Source organism: Panicum virgatum, chromosome 5N (genome assembly GCF_016808335.1).
Source record: "Panicum virgatum strain AP13 chromosome 5N, P.virgatum_v5, whole genome shotgun sequence".
NCBI classification, from domain to species: domain Eukaryota; kingdom Viridiplantae; phylum Streptophyta; class Magnoliopsida; order Poales; family Poaceae; genus Panicum; species Panicum virgatum.
Genome location: NC_053149.1, coordinates 16,575,678 through 16,596,249, shown reverse-complemented (window position 1 = coordinate 16,596,249; position 20,572 = coordinate 16,575,678). Strand labels below are relative to the sequence as shown.

General features: G+C 41.6%; 2 protein-coding genes and 1 long non-coding RNA gene across 3 annotated transcripts; all 3 read right to left on the bottom strand.

The window, feature by feature from the left end:
• Nucleotides 1-4,982: 4,982 nt before the first annotated feature.
• Nucleotides 4,983-9,048, bottom strand: LOC120672153. Its single transcript, XR_005673972.1, has 3 exons — nt 8,774-9,048; nt 5,754-8,668; nt 4,983-5,391 (listed from the first exon to the last, which is right to left on the bottom strand). It is a non-coding gene; the product is annotated as an uncharacterized LOC120672153 (long non-coding RNA).
• A 6,240-nt stretch (nt 9,049-15,288) lies between these two features.
• On the bottom strand, nt 15,289-16,066 carry LOC120672152 (calvin cycle protein CP12-2, chloroplastic-like). Its single transcript, XM_039952447.1, has one exon. It carries the CDS (start codon nt 15,991-15,993, stop codon nt 15,622-15,624), a length of 372 nt encoding a protein of 123 aa, XP_039808381.1. The 5' UTR covers nt 15,994-16,066; the 3' UTR covers nt 15,289-15,621.
• A 998-nt stretch (nt 16,067-17,064) lies between these two features.
• Nucleotides 17,065-20,498, bottom strand: LOC120676861. Its single transcript, XM_039958190.1, has 3 exons — nt 19,211-20,498; nt 18,165-18,303; nt 17,065-18,033 (listed from the first exon to the last, which is right to left on the bottom strand). Exons 1-3 carry the CDS (start codon nt 19,368-19,370, stop codon nt 18,030-18,032), a joined length of 303 nt encoding a protein of 100 aa, XP_039814124.1. The 5' UTR covers nt 19,371-20,498; the 3' UTR covers nt 17,065-18,029.
• Between the last annotated feature and the right edge of the window lie 74 nt (nt 20,499-20,572).

Below are 20,572 nucleotides of genomic sequence, written 5' to 3'. Positions count from 1 at the left end.
CATATTAGGATATGTTTATTAGGGGACTGTTGGACATGCTCCAAGAGCTTCAACAACTGTGCAAAACTATCGGTCCCCTGCATGCACTGACTTGTGAATGTCATTATGACAGTCGGTTCTATATAGCAACACAATGTGTCAGTTGCTTATTTATAAAGTTAGATCTATTCTAGCATAACCTTCACTAATAATACAATTTGAAGTTTTATTTTTTGAAAATTCATGACTTTTTCATATGATGACAAACAGAGAAAAAAAAGTTGTAGCTCTTGATGGATCTAATACTGTGTATTTAACATCTTCCTTGTTTCAAAGTCATCTTAATATTTAAATCTGGTCCTAATTAATTTTTCATTTTCCACTTGTGGATATTGACTTATTTTGTCATGATTTACTCAAGGGACCACCTAGGACTACTAAATTAATGTAAAACCAATAATGTAATATGACTTCTATATTGGGGATTGCAAGAAGTGAACTTGACACCGAGGTAAGCACAAGATGCGTGAGCAAGAGCCATCCTCAACCTCAATTTTTTTCATGAGAAAGCAAATGTTTTATACCTTTCCTCTAGAATTTCAAACTTATTTTCTATGTGTCCAAAGCATGGTAACATTAGAAATATGGACGAACCAAATTGCTGTGGAAATCTTCCATTGCAAGCAAGAGTTACGAATATTTCCAAAGGACTTCAAAGGATTGGGGTATCTGTATTTTTGCTAATGTCATACACCATTTTTGGAACAAAGGAACAAAGCTCTCAGCATTCGGAAAGATTTCCTCTGCTCATCAGGATGATGAAAGTTTAACATCCGCTCGGAGCCAAAGTTTCCTTAATGGGGATTTGAACCATTAAATCTGTCATTTTGTCTTTTAGACGGTCACCCTTGACAAGCATTTTCCCCGTGCACCGAGCCTTTCATGAAGTAAACCTTTAGTCATGGACAGGGATAACGCGAGACCTATCGCGCGATACGCCAGTGCGCGACCCCTCCCCTCCATTTCAGATTTAGCGCACGTCTTCTACTTGTACTAATGAATGTCGCTTTCAAGCAACAGTATGTGAGGGAACCATCTATATTCTATTTTTTAACATGCAGCTTATTTAAAAAAATATTTTATCTCCTTCATAAGATATCCGTTTTGAATACCGATTGTACCGTTGTGTTCTACATGATGAGACGAACAAAACTAAATCCCACTTGCATATATTTTAAAGATGTTTTGCACTGTTAGCAAGTTGCTATTTGTTACACACATAAGTTGCCACAAAAATAAAAGGTATCACATATAAGTTGTTGTAAGAAATATTTATAAATTATTATAGAAGAAAGTTGTCACAAAGTATAATCTGTTATACACATGCCACACATATAAAATTTAAGTTACTATAAATAAAATCTAGCATATACTCATACAGATAAAGTTGACACAAAACAAAAGTTGTTTTACACATAAAGTTATTAGCACAGCAAGTCGATGCATATAAATTGCCAAAGAAAGAAAACAAGTCGTTACATAAATTGTCACATAAAAGAAGTACGGGCCACAAGAGCGAGTTCGGGTCAAATCAAGACTACTTGTAGATATGAGATTGATCTCAAAGTGGAAGGCCATAAGGAATGAAGGGTCGTTGGAGGGAGGTTGAGGGCCATGTGAGGTTGTTTGGAGGCGCTGGGCCGTGGCGATGCACATAAGTTGCCACTGTATACATTCTAGCAATATATATATATATATATATATATATATATATATATATATATATATATATATATATATATTGTAGCAACTTCTTCAATAATCTTCGAATTTAAATTTACACATAAGTTGCTATTAATACAAAACATCGTCAAAATATATATAAGTGGGGTCTAGTTTTCTTCGTCTTGTCGTTTAGAACACAACGGTGCAATCGGTTGTCGAAATAGAGATCGTATGGAGGAGATAAAATATTTTTTAGTCTAGAACTTTTTATGTTTAATAGGCTCTGGAGCCTACTGTATTATAGTGGAGAACATGCAGATGGTGGTCCTATTGAGAGGATGGATGTGGGCCGTAATATTTTTAACAGGCCATGCGGGTCGCGCAGTTGTATTATACCGCGACGGGTCGGCGGTTAGATTTTTCCTTTAGTCATCTGCTTAGTAAGGCGAGACTAGGGCCCTGTTTGGTAGGGCACCAAAACGGGCTTCAGCTCCAGCTCCACACGAAGCCCTGCCAAACGGGGTGCTCCACCATGGCTCCAGGGATGGAGCCCCAAAATTTCCGCTCTCTAGAGAGAAAATTTCCCAAAATTGTGGCTATGCGCGGCTCTGCGAAGCTCCTCCCATCCTTTTGCCCGCCTTGCCCTCGCCAGGGCCCACGAGGTGGAGGCGCGGGCGGACGCTGGGAGGCAGTGGCGCTGGCAGAGGTCAGGAGGCGGCGGTTCTGGCGAAGGCCACATCGCGGGCAGAGGCCGAGAGGCCGGTGGGAGCTCGCGGCGGCGCAGCGAGGTGGGGTGGCGAGAGCGCGAGGAGGGAGCATAGGGTTTGGCGAGGGCGCGAGGTGGGCAGGCCGGCGGTGGAGGGGAGGTGGGGCGGACCGCAGGAGGTGGAAGGAGACGGGGACAGGAAGGTGGGCGAATGGATAAGGAGGAAAGGAAAAAAAAAGAAAAGGAAGAGGAAAAAAAGAAAAAGAAAGAAAAGGGAAAATGGAAGAAAAAAAGAAGAAAATGTAAAAGAAAAATATAGGAAAGGATAATTTAGATATTTCACCACCTCAATCTAGTAAGTGAAGCTATTTTGCCAAATATTTTTCAAAATAGCTCCATCTCCACTAGAAGAGCTGCTCCAATAGAGTAGTCGGAGTCGGAGCTATTTTTAGAGAAGCCAGAGCTTTACCAGCAGGCTCTAGCATTGCGGAGGCCAAATATCTAAGGTCACCATGGTTGTGTTTGGTTGCCTACGTAGAGCCCTATCCAGGCTAGCCTTATACACAATCATCATTTTGGTTGCAAGGGGTAGGACGTCCACAATACCAAAAAAAGCATAAGCCAGGCTATACTAATATGCCAGAGGCCGTGTTTGGATTGCTCCGTGAAAATTTTGGATTGCTCCGTCAAAATTTTTTCACAAAAAGATGAATATATGCATGGAGTACTAAACAAAGTTTATTTGCGAAACCTTTTCACTAATGAGTGTAACTTTTCGAGACGAATCTAATGAACCAAGTTCCACCATGATTGGTTACAGTGATGCTACAATAACCGCGCCTAATCATCCTCCGATCATACGGTCAAAGGACTCATTAGGTACATTAACTGCTACAGTACCATAGTTGTGGAGGTAGTTTTGCAATTAGACTTCATTTAATATCCCTAATTAGGCCATGTTTGGTTCCCAAAAATTTTTCCTACAGTACCCGTCACATCGAATCTTCGGACATATGCATGAAGTATTAAATGCAGTTGAAAGAAATAATTAATTACACAGTTCAACTACATTACGAGATGAATCTTTTAAGCCTAATTAGTCCATGATTGGATATTAATTGCCAAATAACAACGAAAGTGCTACAATACCTAAATCCAAAAAATTTCACGAACTAAACACAGCCTTAGGCCTTGTTTATTTCCCAAAAATTTTCCTACAGTACTTATCACATCGAATCTTTGGACACATGCATGAAACATTAAATGCAGTAGAAAAAATAACTAATTATACAGTTCAACTATAAATGACGAGACGAATTTTTTAAGCTCAATTAGTCCATAATCGGACATTAATTGTCAAATAACAACGAAAATGCTACAGTATCTAAATCTAAAAAAATTCGCGAACTAAACAGGCCCAGTGGTCAAAGGGCCGAAAAGTTTTCTTGAAAACTTTTTCACGGCCAACCAAACACGGCCTCCCTAATCAAGCTTGAACGTGGAATAGGGGAGGCAAGATCCGCACTGTAGTCCAGCAAAGTCCTGCTCCTGCACCATGATGTGATGGCCTCTGACCAGGGACGGGTATAGGATTTGGAGAATGGGTATTTAAAATTTTGGAGGGTAAATTTATTTTGACAGTCCAAATTCTAATTTTTAGCAAATGTAATTGATTGCAGCACCACACCATACTAATTACATAATATACACGAAATGTAACACACAATTGGGCTTCGAATTATAGATTCATAACCTTGAAATCCTAGCTCGAAATTATTCAACATATAGAACTATAAAATTACTCAAGTTCCGGAGTGTTATTTACAAATTGTAAGCAATAATATATTTAACATAGGAAGCCAATTAGCAAAAATAACTTACAAACTCACGAAAACAAAAATAATTTCTCACCCTACTGTTCACAGATCGGAACGTCACCGTGCGGTATGCTAGAGAAAGGAGAATGGGTGACCGGGAGAATCCAAGGCGGCGCAGCTGGAGCCGATGCCGCCGCGGTACCGCGCATCGCCGAGCCCCTGCCATCCCTCCCTGACCACGCAGCGCGTCTTCCCTTCCCGGAGTCGTCCATGCCTGGCCGCGCGGTGCGCTTGCCCTCTACAACTCCGTAACGGCACAGGCTAGCACTCTACACGCCGCCCTCGCCCCTCGCCCGGTTACCGTCGAGCTCCACTGGCCGCCGGCCACTTACTCGTTGCTGTGCGAAGCCAAGCGCTGCCGCCGCCTAGGGTTTCTGGCGGGGATGGGGATTGGCGGAATCGGGAGCTGGAGTCTAGGCGTGCGAGTAACGTGGGTCGGGTGGGTCGGGGGGTGTCGTGGGCCGTGGGGTAACGTGGGCCGGTCAGTGGGAGGTGAAGTTGGCCTACTTCCTATTTTCCCACGCTGTTATACCATTATGCTGTTATTTTTCCTTTATATACTTGACAAATACACTACATATATAAAATTTTGTTACAAAAATAATGAGTATTCAGTTGAATACCCTTGGTACATGCTGGACCCGCCCCTGCCTCTGACACGATCAGAGTATTTGAGGTGTTTACTTTCACTCAGATTTAACGAGGTCTCTCAACCGAGTAATAGAATTCAGCTTTAGAACCAGAATAAACCGGCTGATACAATAGTCCAAGGACATCCGCCGCCAACTCCTCCGGACGCAGCCGGTCACCCTGTTCTTCCTTGCCGCCTCCTCTACGTCTCTGCTCACGTTATATCTCACGCACGCTAACATTCTTCTTCAGACTTATCTCGCTCATCTCCAAAGACAACAGACGAACTAGAAACAACAGATGACTTCTGGTTCATGACAGCCTCCTCTTCGGCAACTCCTCTCAACAGACTTTCAGAGCTCAAGGTCCCGCGCAGTGCCGAAACAGAGTCCTCTTTTCGACCAAAATCTCCGCAAGCTCTTGATTAAAGCAAAATCTAACTCCAACCACCGCGTGGATGCCGTCCTCACCGCGCTTGATGATAAGAGCTAGACTCAGCTTATGGACTTAGTTTCATGTCACTATGAGTGTGTTTAGATCACTTTGTATTTTGTATTTTTGGAAAAAAATCTTCAATATTTGAAGTATTAAATATAAACTAATTACAGATCGATCTCGTATGTAAACTACGAAACGTCATAATTAGACTCATTAGATTCGTCTCGCGATTTACAGTCCATTTGTATAATGAGATTTATTTTTTAACTACATTTAGTACACCATGCAAGCGATTTACAAAAATTTTAAATTTTGCATTTTGAATCTAAACAAAGCCCATGTTAGTTACAGCGACCACGATAAATTTAAGTACCCCAATCTCATGCTTTCCAATGCACCTTTTGTTATTTATTTTCACAACTCTGTCACGGTTCTTACTCTGAGCTTCCACTTTGATTTTTTTTCTTTCTTTTACCTACAAAAAGGCAGTTTAGAAGAATAAATTAATCTTAAAATTATTCGTTTCAGGTTTACATATGAAGAATAAAGAGTCAGGTCTTATAAGGAACATATTAAAAAAATATGAAACAGAATCAAGTTAAATATGCTCATGATAAGCAAGGCTAATTTATGATAGTTAAATAGAGCTTGTTATTAAGTTGAAAACACAAGAGCAAATAGTAAATTAAGCTACAGAGAGCAATAAATTACAACTAAGGAATCTTGGTGGAATCGAACCACCTTCCATCCTTGACCGCCGCCTGGGCTGACAGTCAATGGATGACCTCACCGTGCTGAGGAAAGATCCGCATTTCCAAACGAGGCTCCAATAGCTACATGGAATCAACATGGTGACGAAAATTACCAACCGTTAAATGATTTGTGAAACCTTTAAACCCCGGCATCCCAAAACTACCTTCCAATTTTAGTTTGGTACCTCTGCTTAAAAGTTAAACTACACATTTGAAATTATTCATTATTGGCAAAGTGAACCAAAATCATGTTATGATCACATAAATGCTGATCTCGTAACATTCAGTTACGAAAATCCACATTTGCATTTAATTTTACTCGGTTAGAAAAAGTATAAGAGCATAACTATCATATATCTAGGGAACTATTAGTAAGGGTCACCCCCCTACTCCCAACGTTCAGCTTATAGGAGGACGAGCGGTAGCTCGGTCGGTTAACGCTCGAGTGGCAGGCTCGCCCACGATTCTCACATGAACTGGTTTCTCTAGAGGATAGATTGTAGGTCTTAATTCCCTTTAGAAAGGTGTTGAATGAGGTGTGAGTGCGTGTATGCAGTGTGCGTCTACAGGGGTGTTAAGATTCTTCAACTTGTACCCTAGTATAGGAATCTCAAAAAAAAAACATTCAGCTTATAGGGTGTTTAGATCTTTTGGCAAAAAAATTAAAAAAAAAATCTTGCCATTTAGGAATTTTAAATAAAATTTATATACAAAACTTTTTGCACAAAAGAATTGTAATGCAAGATAAATCTAATTAATCCATAATTAATCTCAAAATTGCAACAAATAAATAAGCTGCCCCGATGAATTGCAACACACCTCTGCTGCTACTACTGCCGCCAAAAGTGCAGGATTCAAGTCTCGTGAAACATGGAAATGACTGAAATCACTGGGTGGGTGCAATCCAGCGTAAGTTTACAAGCGACGGTAACAATTTTAACCTTACAGATGCCAGGCCAATTTTACCTTAATTATTTGTCATCGACTTTCCAACCCACCTTTAATCTGATTAAGTCCATCACCACTGCTCATGGCTTAACTCCAAAGCCTCAGCAAATTGAACACAGTCCACTGCTCATGGCTTAACTCCAAAGCCTCAGCAAATTGAACACAAATTTGTTACAACCCTCGTCAACGGAATATCCTGGTAACCCAGTGTCCCCAACTTCTAAATGGAGTAACTGCCTGAATAAATGGAGTAATAGTACAAGCACCAGCAATGAGATTTAGATTCAAAGTACTGAACAAACACCTGGTATTTGGGTCACGCTTAACACCACCAGGTAAAGCAACAAACCGCATTGTTCATATTGTTGAGTTCGTAATAATCTTCAGGTTCATATTGCCAGCATCTTCAGCTCGTGCAGAACTCCATCAGCTCCATCACCAGCCTCCTTTCTTCGTAGGTACGCATGCACATGATAATAGCAGCATATACAGCAATTTTGAAACCCTCTACAAACCCAACAATTGATAGTGCTTAATAAACAAGATAAAACACCAATAGTACAGTCCATCCAACAACTCCGAAACCCTCGACAAGCCCTACAGTTGCTACGGATTAACAAACAAATACTAAGTACTAGACCAAAAAGAGATGTTCCAGTGTTCCAAATCAATATATATTGTAATACTCAAATACATAAGTACACGTGCAATAAACAAAAAAATTGCAGTGGATGACAGCGCGAAATCAAATTCATAATTGTATAAATTCGGTGGTAATGAAATACGTATCCATTGTGTTTTGTGTCGTCTCGGTGATCCGAGGTAATGAATAGAGTTAACCATCAGTGCATCAAAAATTTTGGATGTTTGCTTACTGGTTTCTTGAAAATTTGTAGCATAAGTGATCTTTTGAGGGTCCTGGGAGCCATTGAAGTTTCGTATCTTGACAACTGGTTCGAGTAAAGTGGATGAGGGTTATTCACGGTGCTTAAAGGCTATCTCAACGCTAGTTCACGAGATGACAAAATTAAAGCGTTGCGAAGAACAAAGAACGAAGGAAATTGCATACATACTAAAATTACCGATTGTACCTTGAGTATCGCTGGAGCTCCAGATTTTTTGCAGTGGCGCCGAGATAGATGATGCACGAGTTCCGTAGCGCAGAGGAGCAGCGGAGGAACACAAAGCAACGGGGACAGGGACACCAAGGGGGAGGAGAACCCGGGGCCAAAAAAAATCAACCCCCGTGCGATCTCCTCCCCGGGACACAAGAATATCTTATTTATTACCGTGGCCTGCCATGCGAGCGCACCCATCATGGCAAAGGCCTCTCTCAGGTCACATTTTTTTTCTTTTTTTTGTGCCCTCAACGCACGCCGACTCAACGACGACTCTTACATGCTTCACCTTACCTCGCCTCTTCAAGGCGGCACGGTTCGCACCTCTTAGATCTACTAATAATTATCGAAATTCATCCAATAATTATCAGCTCAGAGAGATCCCGCGCGGTGGAGCAGAGGAAGAAGTCCCCGCCGGCCGGCTATGCCCTGGCAACTCCACCGCGCCCTCCAGCCCACCTAGTAGCAATCCGGTCACGCCGCGGCCCGCCTGATCTGAAAGCCGAAACAACGAAACGCAGCAGATGAGCACATGCGACGGCGAGATGGCCCCCAACACGAAACCACAAGAATACAAGAATCAAGGGGTCAAGTACTAACCTATGCAGATTCCAGATCGCCATGGACGAGGATCCGTAGCCTCGGTGCGCAGGTCCAGATCGAGGCCACCGCAGCTCGATTCACCCGGCAGCACGCTGATCCACGGGTCAGAGCTGAGCCTGCGCATCAGCAAACAAACGGATTTTTTCGAACAAATTGAAACAAAGCAACTCACCGTTCCGCGAAGAGGGCAGGGGGTTCGACACCACGGGGGCACGGATGAGGGGGAGGGGGGGGGGGAGAGGTTGCGTGCAGGAGGGGAACGCGGCTAGCCATGGAGAGATAGGTATTTATCGCCCGGTTGGGGAAGGCGGACGGCGGAGATGAGGCGGTTCGACTCATACGGGTCAGACGAGGAGCACGTGTCGTGAGGCTATTGGTTATCTGACTGTGACAGCCGGGTCGTATCAGGAGACCGTCCGCGCTGCCCGGGGCTGCCCGGAATTAGCGTCACTGCATGCGTCATCGGATCGTTGGATCCGCTGTGGGCGGGGGAGGTGAGAGTCCGTCTGTGGCCGCCGCCGGGTTGGAAGGTCCCTGGTTGGCTGATTCCTTTTCTTTCTTGGGAAGTCGGCACGTTTGTCATCGTGAAGCTTCCGGCTTTCTGTAGAACGAGGCTCACCCGTCGCGCAGAGTTGGATTTGTTTAGTTCCAAAAAATTCCTACAGTCGAATCTCTGCATACATGAATATTAGATATAGTTCAAAAAATAATTAATTACAAAGTTTAACTATAAATAATGAGACCAATCTTTTAAATCTAATTAATTTATAATTAGATATTAATTGTCAAATACTAACAAAAATACTACATTAACTAAAATTTTTTACTAACTAAACGTGGCTGTGGTAAAGGATTTGAAATTTAACTAGGATAATTTAAGGGATAGGCCTTAAAAATGGGCTCTAATTCTATAGTAGTACAATTTTGAGCTAAAAATCACTACTACAAAAATTGATTAACAACGATCTTTTTTTGGAGCTATGAGGCGCTCAACATTAACAGAGGCGGTCATTTTTAATTAACTGAGGCGGTTTCAAAAACCGCCTCACAAAATCAATTAATAGAGGCTGTCGTAGTTACGATGACCGCCTCTATTAATACACCTATTTTTTTAGGCGGACAAATTACAAGAACCGCCTCAGTTAATTGTTGTCAAAACGTAAAAGCCCAACCCAGCCCAAGACCCTCCCTTCTCATCTCAGATCCACTTCTCTCCCTCCCTCTCCATTCGCCTACGTGCTCTATGAGGGAGGCCACGACGTGCTCGCTGGCGCGGGTGAGGGTGCTACTGAAGAGCTCAACGAGCTGCAGATCCGGGCGTGGAGGGCAGCAGAGGGCAACATGTTCGCGCGCGAGCGGGCAGCGGTGGCCGTGCACGGAGGCCTCAGGCAGGCGCGGAGGGCCCTCTCCTCCCGCCAGGAGCGGAGGATCCGGGTGTGGAGGGCGGCAGCGGCCGCGCGGGCGGGCAGCGGCGGCCGTGCACGGCGGACGGCGACAGCGGCCTCGGACGGGCGCGGAGGGTGAGCAGCGGATCCCCCGATGGCTTGGCGGATCGAAGATGGGCTTGAAGGGACGCCCCCTTTTTTGCTTTTTGTATTTGATTAACTGAGGCGGGCAGCTAACTGCCTCAGTTAATGTCATATTAATTGTGACTATACATTTGAGACGGCTGAATAAATCACCTCAGTTAATGCTTTTTTCCGCCTCAATTAAGATTTGTGTAGTAGTGAATGTATAAAGATCAAGTTGGATCGTGAAAAGACCACTAAAATCATGATCCATTACCATCCCTAGTTAAATATAAGTTTTTTAAATAAAACCTATTTCTCTTTGCACCACCAATAATAGGTGGGGGTATTTAGTAGGACAAAAAGGAATTGGTCAGCGTGGTAGAAAAACGATGCTGGAACAAGAAAGAGAAAAACTGCGCATCGGTTTTACCCCTGTGAGTACGAATGCCTGAACAAAAGATTCTGGATGTGTTTAGTTTATTTTGCATTTTGTATTTTTGTGTTTTTAAAGGAAATTTTTAATATTTGAAGTATTAAATATAGGCTAATTACAAAATTAATTACAGATCTCGTCTGGTAACTACGAGACAAATCTAATGAGCATAATTAGACCATCATTATAGTTTATTTATTGTAGCATTACTGTAGCACTTTAGTGTCTAATCACGCCCTAATTAGACTCATTAGATTTGTCTCGCGATTTACAGTTCATTGGTGTAATGCGATTTACTTTTTGACTACATTTAGTATAGCATGCAAGCAATTTATAAAAAATTTACATTTTTCGTTTTGAAATATAAACATGGCCTCTGTTAAAAATGCAGATACTAGTTTCGGTGCTTGCGGAATAAATAACTGAGAAAATAGTAAATAGCTACAAGAAGATATATTGCTACAGGATTTTAGTAGTTTAATGCATTTGAGGTCCCACCAAACCAATGCTCGACACTGCAGGAGAAACTCAAAATTGAGCATCGACGGTGACACGACATTCACTGCTTTCACAGCTTATCTGATTTTTACTTATTTCAATTTATTTTTTTCACAAAATACTATTGAATTAACCGAAATCAGTCGGCTTTTTACGAGCCGGATTGAATGATTTGAAGCATTAGCATCATGGTACACGCTAGGATGCTCTCACTTTGATGTTTTTTTGTTTGAAGAAAACGAGCACGCCTGTGGCCGGGCGTATAGAGATCATTTAAAAAAGCAATTGGTGCAGTTCCAATCCGATCATTTGGACATGTATGGGATATAGGGCTTGTTTGGTTGCACACCATAACCAGCCACGCCATAAAGTTTAGCAGCCACTCAAATCAATGCGTTTGTTTGGTTGGTGATTAAGATTTGGCTGCCATAGCTTTTGCAGGTGTTTTTCACGCCATATGGTACCTTCTTAGGCCAGTTTTAATAGAGATTTTATGAAGGGTTCTGTGACATTAAATATAATCAATTTTACTGACATGATAATGAGAAAGAAGGATAGAGTTTTATCACCATAAAATTCATCTGTCGCTGTTACCTAGTTTTCAATTTAAATAACTGTGCCATTAAACTGTGCACTGAGACAGGCCTCAGGCATCGATTTTTTCTGGCTAACATTCGGCGCCAAACTTGGGGCGTGGCCATTTATGGCCGGCAACCTAATTGCCCTCTAATATTTGGACCAATTTATATAGTTGTGGGGTTAAATTAAACAAAACATAGTTTATCCAGATTTTGGCCATACTTGAGGGAGTAATTTGAACTTTCTCTTATTTTAAATTACATAATTCATATTATGCACGAGGGGGGACATGTAAGATACTTTGAATTAAAAAAAACAGTAACAAACATACCAAGCGCTCACCGGACTTTTTTGCATTTTCTAGAAGATTCCTTCAAACCAAGAGATGGCTAACCAGCAAACAACACAATTTTGATTCGAATGCTTTCATGTCTAATAAGCTTGTGCAGGACAACTTATTTGGAATGAGAACTCAAGAAGTTCTGAACCAAAATGGTGTTCATTTTAACAATTTAACTGAAAATATAATAATATAAAAGCACTTTCACGCTTAGTTGTGGACTAATTATCAAGTTAGCGTCCATTCCAGATGTAGGGCAGCGAAACTACTTGGCATCAATGGATAGAATTACACAGGTTCAGTGACTAAATAACTACCTCACGAGTTTGATAAACTATATGAGCCACTAGGACAAGTTTGGTACCAAGATAAATTTTTCATTATTTAAGAACATGTACCGCATTATAACTAGTTAAGTTGTAGCATCAAATGATTATTACTATAGTATCTAACATGAGTGGATCAGTAGAACACAAGATCTTAAAATGAGCAATTTTAAAAGTGATTCATGTGGAATGTAGCTAAATGGGCAGTTGTAGCTAAATGCAGTTACTAGGGATGAAGTGAGCTGTATAGATACTATACAATACTATAGATAGATAGATTGGCCTGATGGAACTGTTGGGGCAATATTGTCCAAAAATGAATATTAAATTTAGGCCTAAATAGAACTGGTGAGGCTTTAACATGCATGAGCGGGCTCATACAAGAATAAAATCATTATTCTTTTTGAGCCGTGCAACAATCGCAATTGATATGGAGGCTCAATGTTAATGCAGTGACTGAACAGAAGCATCGCTATTTTGTTAAGCTCATGGGTATATGGTTCTACATGGAAGTGAATTGCTGGTGCATTTGAAATGTTGCCAACCAAAATATTTTTTTCAAACTTAGTACAAATACATATGCTCATATACAGATGTTCACATACGCGTATACAAACTCACATATATGAATACACGCGCACAACTCTAACTCTATGGACAACCTCAAAAGACTTGAGTCGTCGGCAAATCATAATATCGGTGAAATTACCATATCCAAATTCCTACCAAAACAAAAAACTTTATTGTACATATTACTACCTTTTTAAGCATGTTGTGTATGAGGTCACACAACCTGCACGGCCGCACCCACATATTGTCCCGGCACCAAGTCCATCTGCTGCGCGCCGCCTGTGCCGTGTAACCACTGTGAGGGTGTATTCTTATATGTTCCCATCACGGCTTCAGTCATCACTAGAACATTGCGCGGCGTTGCCGCGCAGAAATATGCCCTCCAGTTCAGTTTTATTTTAAAAAATTGAACTGCAAAAAGTCCGGGGGGATTTTCGTAAAATTGGTAGACTGCATGGGTTATTTGGTAAATTTGTCGTCGACGGAGTACCGGTCGATTACTGAAAAGTTCAAGGGGGTTTTCATAAAATTGATGGACTTCAGAATCATTTTAACAAAGTCCAGGGTTTTTTTTACAAAATTCACGGAGTACGACACGATTACTAAAAGTTCAGGGTTTTTTTGTAAAGTAAGGCTCCACAAAGTCCGAGGGGTTTTTCATTAAATTGATGGACTCCGTGTTCATTTTAATAAAGCTCGGGGTTTTTTTGCAAAATTTACGTCCCTATCTATTTCTGGCCGTCGGATCGCAATCCGACGGCCGATGTTTTCCGGCCTACGTGGCCCATCTCCCTGGCCAGGACCGCGACGCGGTTTCAGTAAAGAAAGATGCTTGAATTCCAATTGGGCTAGGGGGAGAAAAGTTGGGCTGCGATCGACGTTTTCGGCCTGTTTTGAGGAGAAGAGTTGGGCTAGAGTATAAGTTGCTTGTTTTTCCTATTTTCGAGTATATATACATAACACCATACACACACTATATATACTTGATATTTTTTGTCAAAAACAATGATTATTCAACTGAATACTCTTGAATCTAATTTGACCCACTGTAACACCTCCGGTGTTTAGCACCGTTTAAATATGCCATTAACATCAAATGACACAGTAAACCCTATTTTGGTGATTACTTAAAAGCCGAGTTCCGTTTAAATACACCAAAAAGTCAACTCTCGCACCTTTTCTCAAATGAAATTTTGCCCAAAACAAAAATTATAGAGTTTGACAAGATAAACAACTTTCGTGTTCAAAGTTTTTCAAGTTACAACATGAAATTTGGAGTTAACCCCGAAAAACAAGCGGGATCATTAAACTTGAATTCAAATTTTAAACTTCCAAATCATCGCTCAAATGAAGTTTTGCCTGAAAGGAAAGTTGTAGGAAATTTAATTTTGAACAACTTTCGTGTTCAAAATTTTTCGAGTTTCATTAGAAAATCTTGAGTTTGGGCTAACTCAAACGGTTGACCTTGGTTTTTCTCTCTCCACTCCCTTTTTCTCTCTCCTCTCTCTCTCCCTCGCTGACCCTCCCCTGCCCTGAGCGCAGGCACTCGAGCGCGCCGCGCGTGCCTCGCTGCGCCGCTGCCCCCGTGCTCGATGCCCGGCCTTGAGTGCTCGCCTGCACGCCGCGCCGCTGACCTTCCCTCCCCCGTCCCGTCGAAGCCTGTGGCCCTCTGCTCCATCAACGAGCGCTCCGCAAGCGACGAACACTCGGCGACGCGCCGCGACGCCTTACCTATAAATAATGTAGTAGAATTGTTCTCTTTCACTTCACCCCTTCAAGTATATCCTTTAATTACCTATAACAAATTTAACATCTTTGATTGCTGATACACATATCGATACAGGCAGTGGCGGAGCCAGGATTCAATGATAGGGGGGCAAGTAATAGGATAAAATAAACACGCTCGTAGTGCAACAATAGACTCTTTTGTTAGGACAATAGGCTCATAGGTGGGTGAGATACCAATCATGACTTAGATTCCTTGCTTGCTCGAAAAATAATCTTGGTGCAAACTCTTGTCGTGTGGAGCCAGTCTTAAGTGTTGATATTATTAAGTGGTGGTCATAGAAAAAGAGGCTAGTAGTGAGGGGCGCTACATGGGTGCTATATTCCTAACAAAGAAAGGGGACGCTGCGAGATAGGGTCAGAGTGGGGCCACATGTCGAGTGCCGGGTGGCAAGGTCTGGGGCGTCGACGCGGGAGTAGGGGGCGGGGAAAATAATCTAGGGTTTGGATATTTAGAAATCAGAGTTAAGTTGGCACAAGAATATGTTTATTATACTATCCATGACATCTAAAAAGTTAAATACAAACAAATTATATCAGCTAAAAACCTAAAAATGATCATGATTACTCAAAGATCCTACTTTGTGAAATATACAGTTAAAATATATTTACACAGGTAATAACTAAAAATCAGTTTTCTATGTCTACAGTAGATTAGTGTATTCTTTAATTTTATACTTATACAATCATCATTATATATGTATTATAGTAGACTTACACCAAGCTTGGCGGGGGGGGGGGGGGGGGGGGGGGGCATGGCCCCTGCCAGCCCCCCTGGCTCCGCCACTGGATACAGGCATGGTCTAGTTGTCGTAGATGCGGCACTCGTCGGTCTCGGGGTTCTCCTTGCAGTAGTTCTCCAACGGGTCGCTGTTCTCCTTGAGCTTGTCCCGGGCGTGGCTCGCCGCGGCGCTGAGCTCCTCCACCTCGTCCCACGCCGCCGCGCACTCTCCGGAGACCTTCTCGTCCGCGCACGTCTCCTCCGCCTTCTTGATGCTCTCTGACACCTTGTCCGAGATCCCCGGCGGCGTCCCCGGCCCGCTCGACCTCACCGCGAAGCCGACGCGGCGCGCCACGGGGAACCAGACGCGGCCGGCGATCTTCCTCCTCGGGACTACGTCTGTGGCCGCAAAGGCCGCCGCCGGGGTAGAGAGGCTCGCCACCGTCGACGCCATTTCTGCAGCTAGATTGTGTGTGATCTGATGTGGCTTTACTTGATGAACTGTACGAGGTGTTGCGTTGGAGATTTGCGATGAGGTTTATATATAGCTTTGCTCATCAAAAGGTAGCCCTTTCACGTGCACTCATTTCTTATCGCCTATCGGCCACTCGTTGTAGTACACGTGGCTGCGTTTGAGATATTTGAAGGGCAAGCAGTGTGACCTAGAGGAAGATCTTTTGCTGTAGTAGTGCCGAAGGTGCAGTGCACAGTTGCGCGGTGTTTGCGCTTCCTTGTAAAGTTCGTGTAGAACACGATATTCATTGCTTGCGAGGTTCGTCGTTGTGCCGCTTGTAGGAACATGATTTCGATGCCTCGTTTTCAGGTGCACCAAATATCTGAGATATTGCGCGTAGAAGTTGCAATGAGGTAGGCTCGTGTGATTAGGGGTGTGGGCACAATTTCCTGATTCCGGATCCTGAACCTGAATTATCCGAACCCGATCCTGAATTACCCGATCACTATCTCAGGTAGAAAGTTAAGAAAGTTTTGACTCCCGGTACCCGAATTACCCGAACTTTATTGAAAATACAATAGATCATGGCCTAATCTACTCATTTGACCCCAACAACCCAATAAGAAATTTATTTGTTTGATTTATTGATTCCTTGTTTGTTTGATTGATGCAATAATAGTGATATGTTGATCTTACTTTTATATTTGATCCCATTTTTTACTTGTTGCATAATGGGAGAGATAATTATTTGGCAGTTGATCGGATATTTCGGGAAAATCCGAAGCCAAACCCGAAATTTCAGGTATTCCATTTTTCAAGTCAATTTCGGGTAGTATTTCTAGATACCCAAATTTTCCATTACCCAACCCGAATGCCCGGGCTACGTGTAATGGCTAGGTTAGCGGACCAGTTCTCTTGAATAATCAGTTTGGTGTAATGAGGCTCCGGATGCCCTTCATTTCTATTGAAGATTTAGTGGTGGTTTTAAGAGAAATTTTAAGGAGAAGATGGAAGGAGGAACATGAACACTACAGGGGGGGAGGGGGTTGAATGGATCGTGATGCTCCCCATTACTCTTTCTAGTTTTTACACTTTGGTCTCTCGTTCCACTTATATTTACAACGTACACCAACACTCCCCTCATGATAGGGCAAATACATCATATAGATCCATCTTGCTACAGAATGCAGAAAATATCTTCTCAGGTAACCCTTTGGTCAAAACATCAGCCACCTGACTAGCTGATTTTACATAAGGCAGACAAATTATCCCTGCATCCAATTTCTCCTTGATAAAATGACGATCGACTCAATATGCTTGGTTCTATCATGATGAGCAGGATTGTTAATTATATCAATAGCAGCTTTGTTGTCACAATATAATGTCAAGGGGCTACTCTCAAACAATTTTAATTCAGTGAGAAGAATCTGCAGCCATAACAACTCACATTCACAATGAGCCATAGCACGGAATCCAGCTTCTGCAGTAGAATGTGAAACAACACTTTGTTTGTTACTTCGCCAAAGCAACTAGATTACCTCCAACAAAGGTACAATGTCTAGAGATAAAAAATCTATCATCCAAAGATCCAGCCCAATCAGCATCAACATCAGTATAACACTCAACTTGTAGATTTTCTTGTTTGGTGTATAAACGATCCTTTCCTGCAACTCTTAAGGTATCTCAAAATATGATAGACAGCCTCCACATGAGATGACTATGATTCTAATTGGTGAGATCTTTTTGACCTTGAATTAATTTGTTTTTATCTTTTAAAACTCAAGGATTCAGATTTAGTTACCCTCTTACCTCTTAGGAGGTAATAGGAGTACACTGTAGAAGCCCACGCCTGTACTATATTTTTAGAAAATATATTTTTTAAAGATGGGAAATTAAGCTATCAGTATAAAACTATATTAGGATCAGGCTGTACAAAAAATCCCTGGTCTAGAAAGAAGACCAAGTCATGTATATGGCCAGCATAGAAGTAGTCGCCCCATCAGCATGTACAATAGATCAATTGTGGTCATCATCACTCATCTGCATGAAAGGAAGCATAGATAAATTAGTATATATCACTTTTACATGTATATCACTTGACATTGACAACAGAAAATCGAAAAGAAGAAGATCAATAACTTGTGCTGAGAAGATAAGAAGCTCAGACTTACTGCTTGTAAATCGATATAACTCTAATGACAGGAGAGTAGGGGCATGCCGGCATGAACAATGGAGCTGCAAAGACGATCTTGAGAAACAAATATGAAATATATTCATTGATCTTGATCGGAATGCCATATTTCTTGCTACCTGTAACAAGAATAACGTTGACAATCAGCTATGTAATGAACGTTGGAATTCAGATCACATATTGGAGGAAAACATAAAATCTTGAATAAAAAGATGGACACAGCTAAAATACGGCCGGCCGTAAATTTAGTTGTTCGTACGGCCGCACCGTTTTAGGAATATAATGATTAGGAATCAACGTGCGGGCAGTGACATGTGCAAACGACCTCAAAACTTAAAAAAAGTTGTAGTTCTTAAACCATCCATCAAATACAAATTCCGATTGCGCACTTGTCTCTCTTTCGATGAGACCTTCAAAACAAGACCCCACTTGAATATATTTCGACAATATTTCTCAAAAGACATAAATTGCTTTATGTACAATGAAAAAATGCCAAAATCAATTAGTCAAAATGGTCAATCGATCTGCTAAAGTTGCCTATTATTGATCATGCGATCAACATTCACCTACCTAACAAAGTTGTTTACCCTTATCCATTATTGACACTAAACATTCTACCTTCACAATATGAACACCAATATCCACTTAACTGAACTCGGGCGTGCAAAAGCAACATTAGGTAAACCCATAAGCAATTTTTGCAAACATCATAATCAAATTAGAATACGCGAAAAAGTATTTTCTCTCAAAAAAATTATATCATTAAAACATAGTGGTGCGAGATCTTGTTTTGAAGCTTTTGTTGAAACAAACACACATGTGCAATCGGATTTTGATTTCGATGATCAGTGTTGAAACTATGATCTTTTCTATTTTGAAATTATGTGTATGCATGCGTTGTTTGGTTCTGTCATTGTCCCTCACATGCATGCAACACCCACTGTCCGAACGGCCGTACGACCAATCTGATTTACGGCCGGCCTAAAATAAGTCTTTACCTAAAAAGATTCCAGTAAAAAAACATACCCAGCGCTGCCGGTTCATAGACCTCCAAACCACAAGATGTGTGACTTCCAAGCAAATAATGCAGTTTCAGTCTTACTGCTTCACCGTATAAACTTGTAGAGCTCATGCTCAACTCCTTTGGAATGAGAACTCTGTATTTCTGAACCAAAATGGTGCTCATGCCAACAGTTTAACATTTTACCTTGAGCAAACCAGAGTTTAACTGAAAATATTATGTCTGACAACAACACTTCATGTTTAGCTTAATTGTAGACATGTTTAACATGTTAAGCAAATAAGCATGCATTCCACGCAGGGCAGCAAAACCACTCAGTGGCCTCAATGGAACAACCTACACACAGGTTCAGTGACTAAACAACTAGTTTTCCGGTTCAGGATAACCTATAGGAGCCACTAGGCCAAGTTTGATAACATGATGAAGTGTACTTTTTCTAAGAGTATATACCGCATTGGCACAGGTTAATAAGTTGTGTAGAGTGAAATAATTTTAAATATATCTAACTTGGGTAGGACACGCTGAAAACCAACAATCTTAAAAGTGATTCGTATGGAATGTAGCTAAAGGCCTTTATAGGAGCATGGGCCTTTGCAGTTGTATATCACCTTTCACCGATATCCAACCAAAGCAGAGCAAGCAACCTGCCAAAACCGAGCATCCCACACTGAAAAGATATAAAGTTCTCAAGGATGTAAAGAATGATTTTGCACATCCTTAATAATCATATCAAGTGGAGTATGACCTAATTCAATATACAAGTGAAATGTTTCTTAAACAGGATTTCGAGTAAATGACAAGATGGGTTCCCAATGGGATACAACATGAACGCATAACATCTCCGTGGATCATTGAGCTAAAACAAAGCAAGGATTCATCATTCAGATGCTTTTGGATAAGAAAATGGGACACCCATTATCACTAGTGGAAGTCCAGGACATCCATCAGAAGTAGAAAAAAACCCAAAAGAATGCAGTATTGTTTGGCTTCCACTCACAGTATGCAAATGGATAAACAAATAAATAATCAGGTTTTACAGCTTACAAAGAGATGGTAGGGGCCCTGTCAATCTCAAGGGTTTAAGGCCGTATCTCAGGTGAGTACCAAAAGTAGCTGAGCAGCATTTTCCACAATATAATTTGGCATTTAGTTGTGTTATAACATTCCTTAATAACCTTCTGGATGCAGCATATCCCTAAAGACCAACAATTATTGCTCAAGACTTCAAACCTTATCATGTCCATAGATCAATCAGAGTTTATGTAGAATGCTTTGCACCAGTGATGCGAACAAATAAATGGCTAACAGAAATGAACTACACTATAATACACATTTGAGATCAGGGATCCACTCGAGAAAACCCTGCC

Coding starts and splice junctions, on each gene's coding strand:
- LOC120672152 (XM_039952447.1), bottom strand. CDS start 15,993: ATGGCGTCGACGGTGGCGAGCCTCTCTACCCCGGCGGCGGCCTTTGCG.
- LOC120676861 (XM_039958190.1), bottom strand. CDS start 19,370: ATGAGCACCATTTTGGTTCAGAAATACAGAGTTCTCATTCCAAAGGAG. Junction 18,304..19,210: donor CTATGAACCGGCAGCGCTGG/GTATGTTTTTTT, acceptor TTCTTGTTACAG/GTAGCAAGAAATATGGCATT.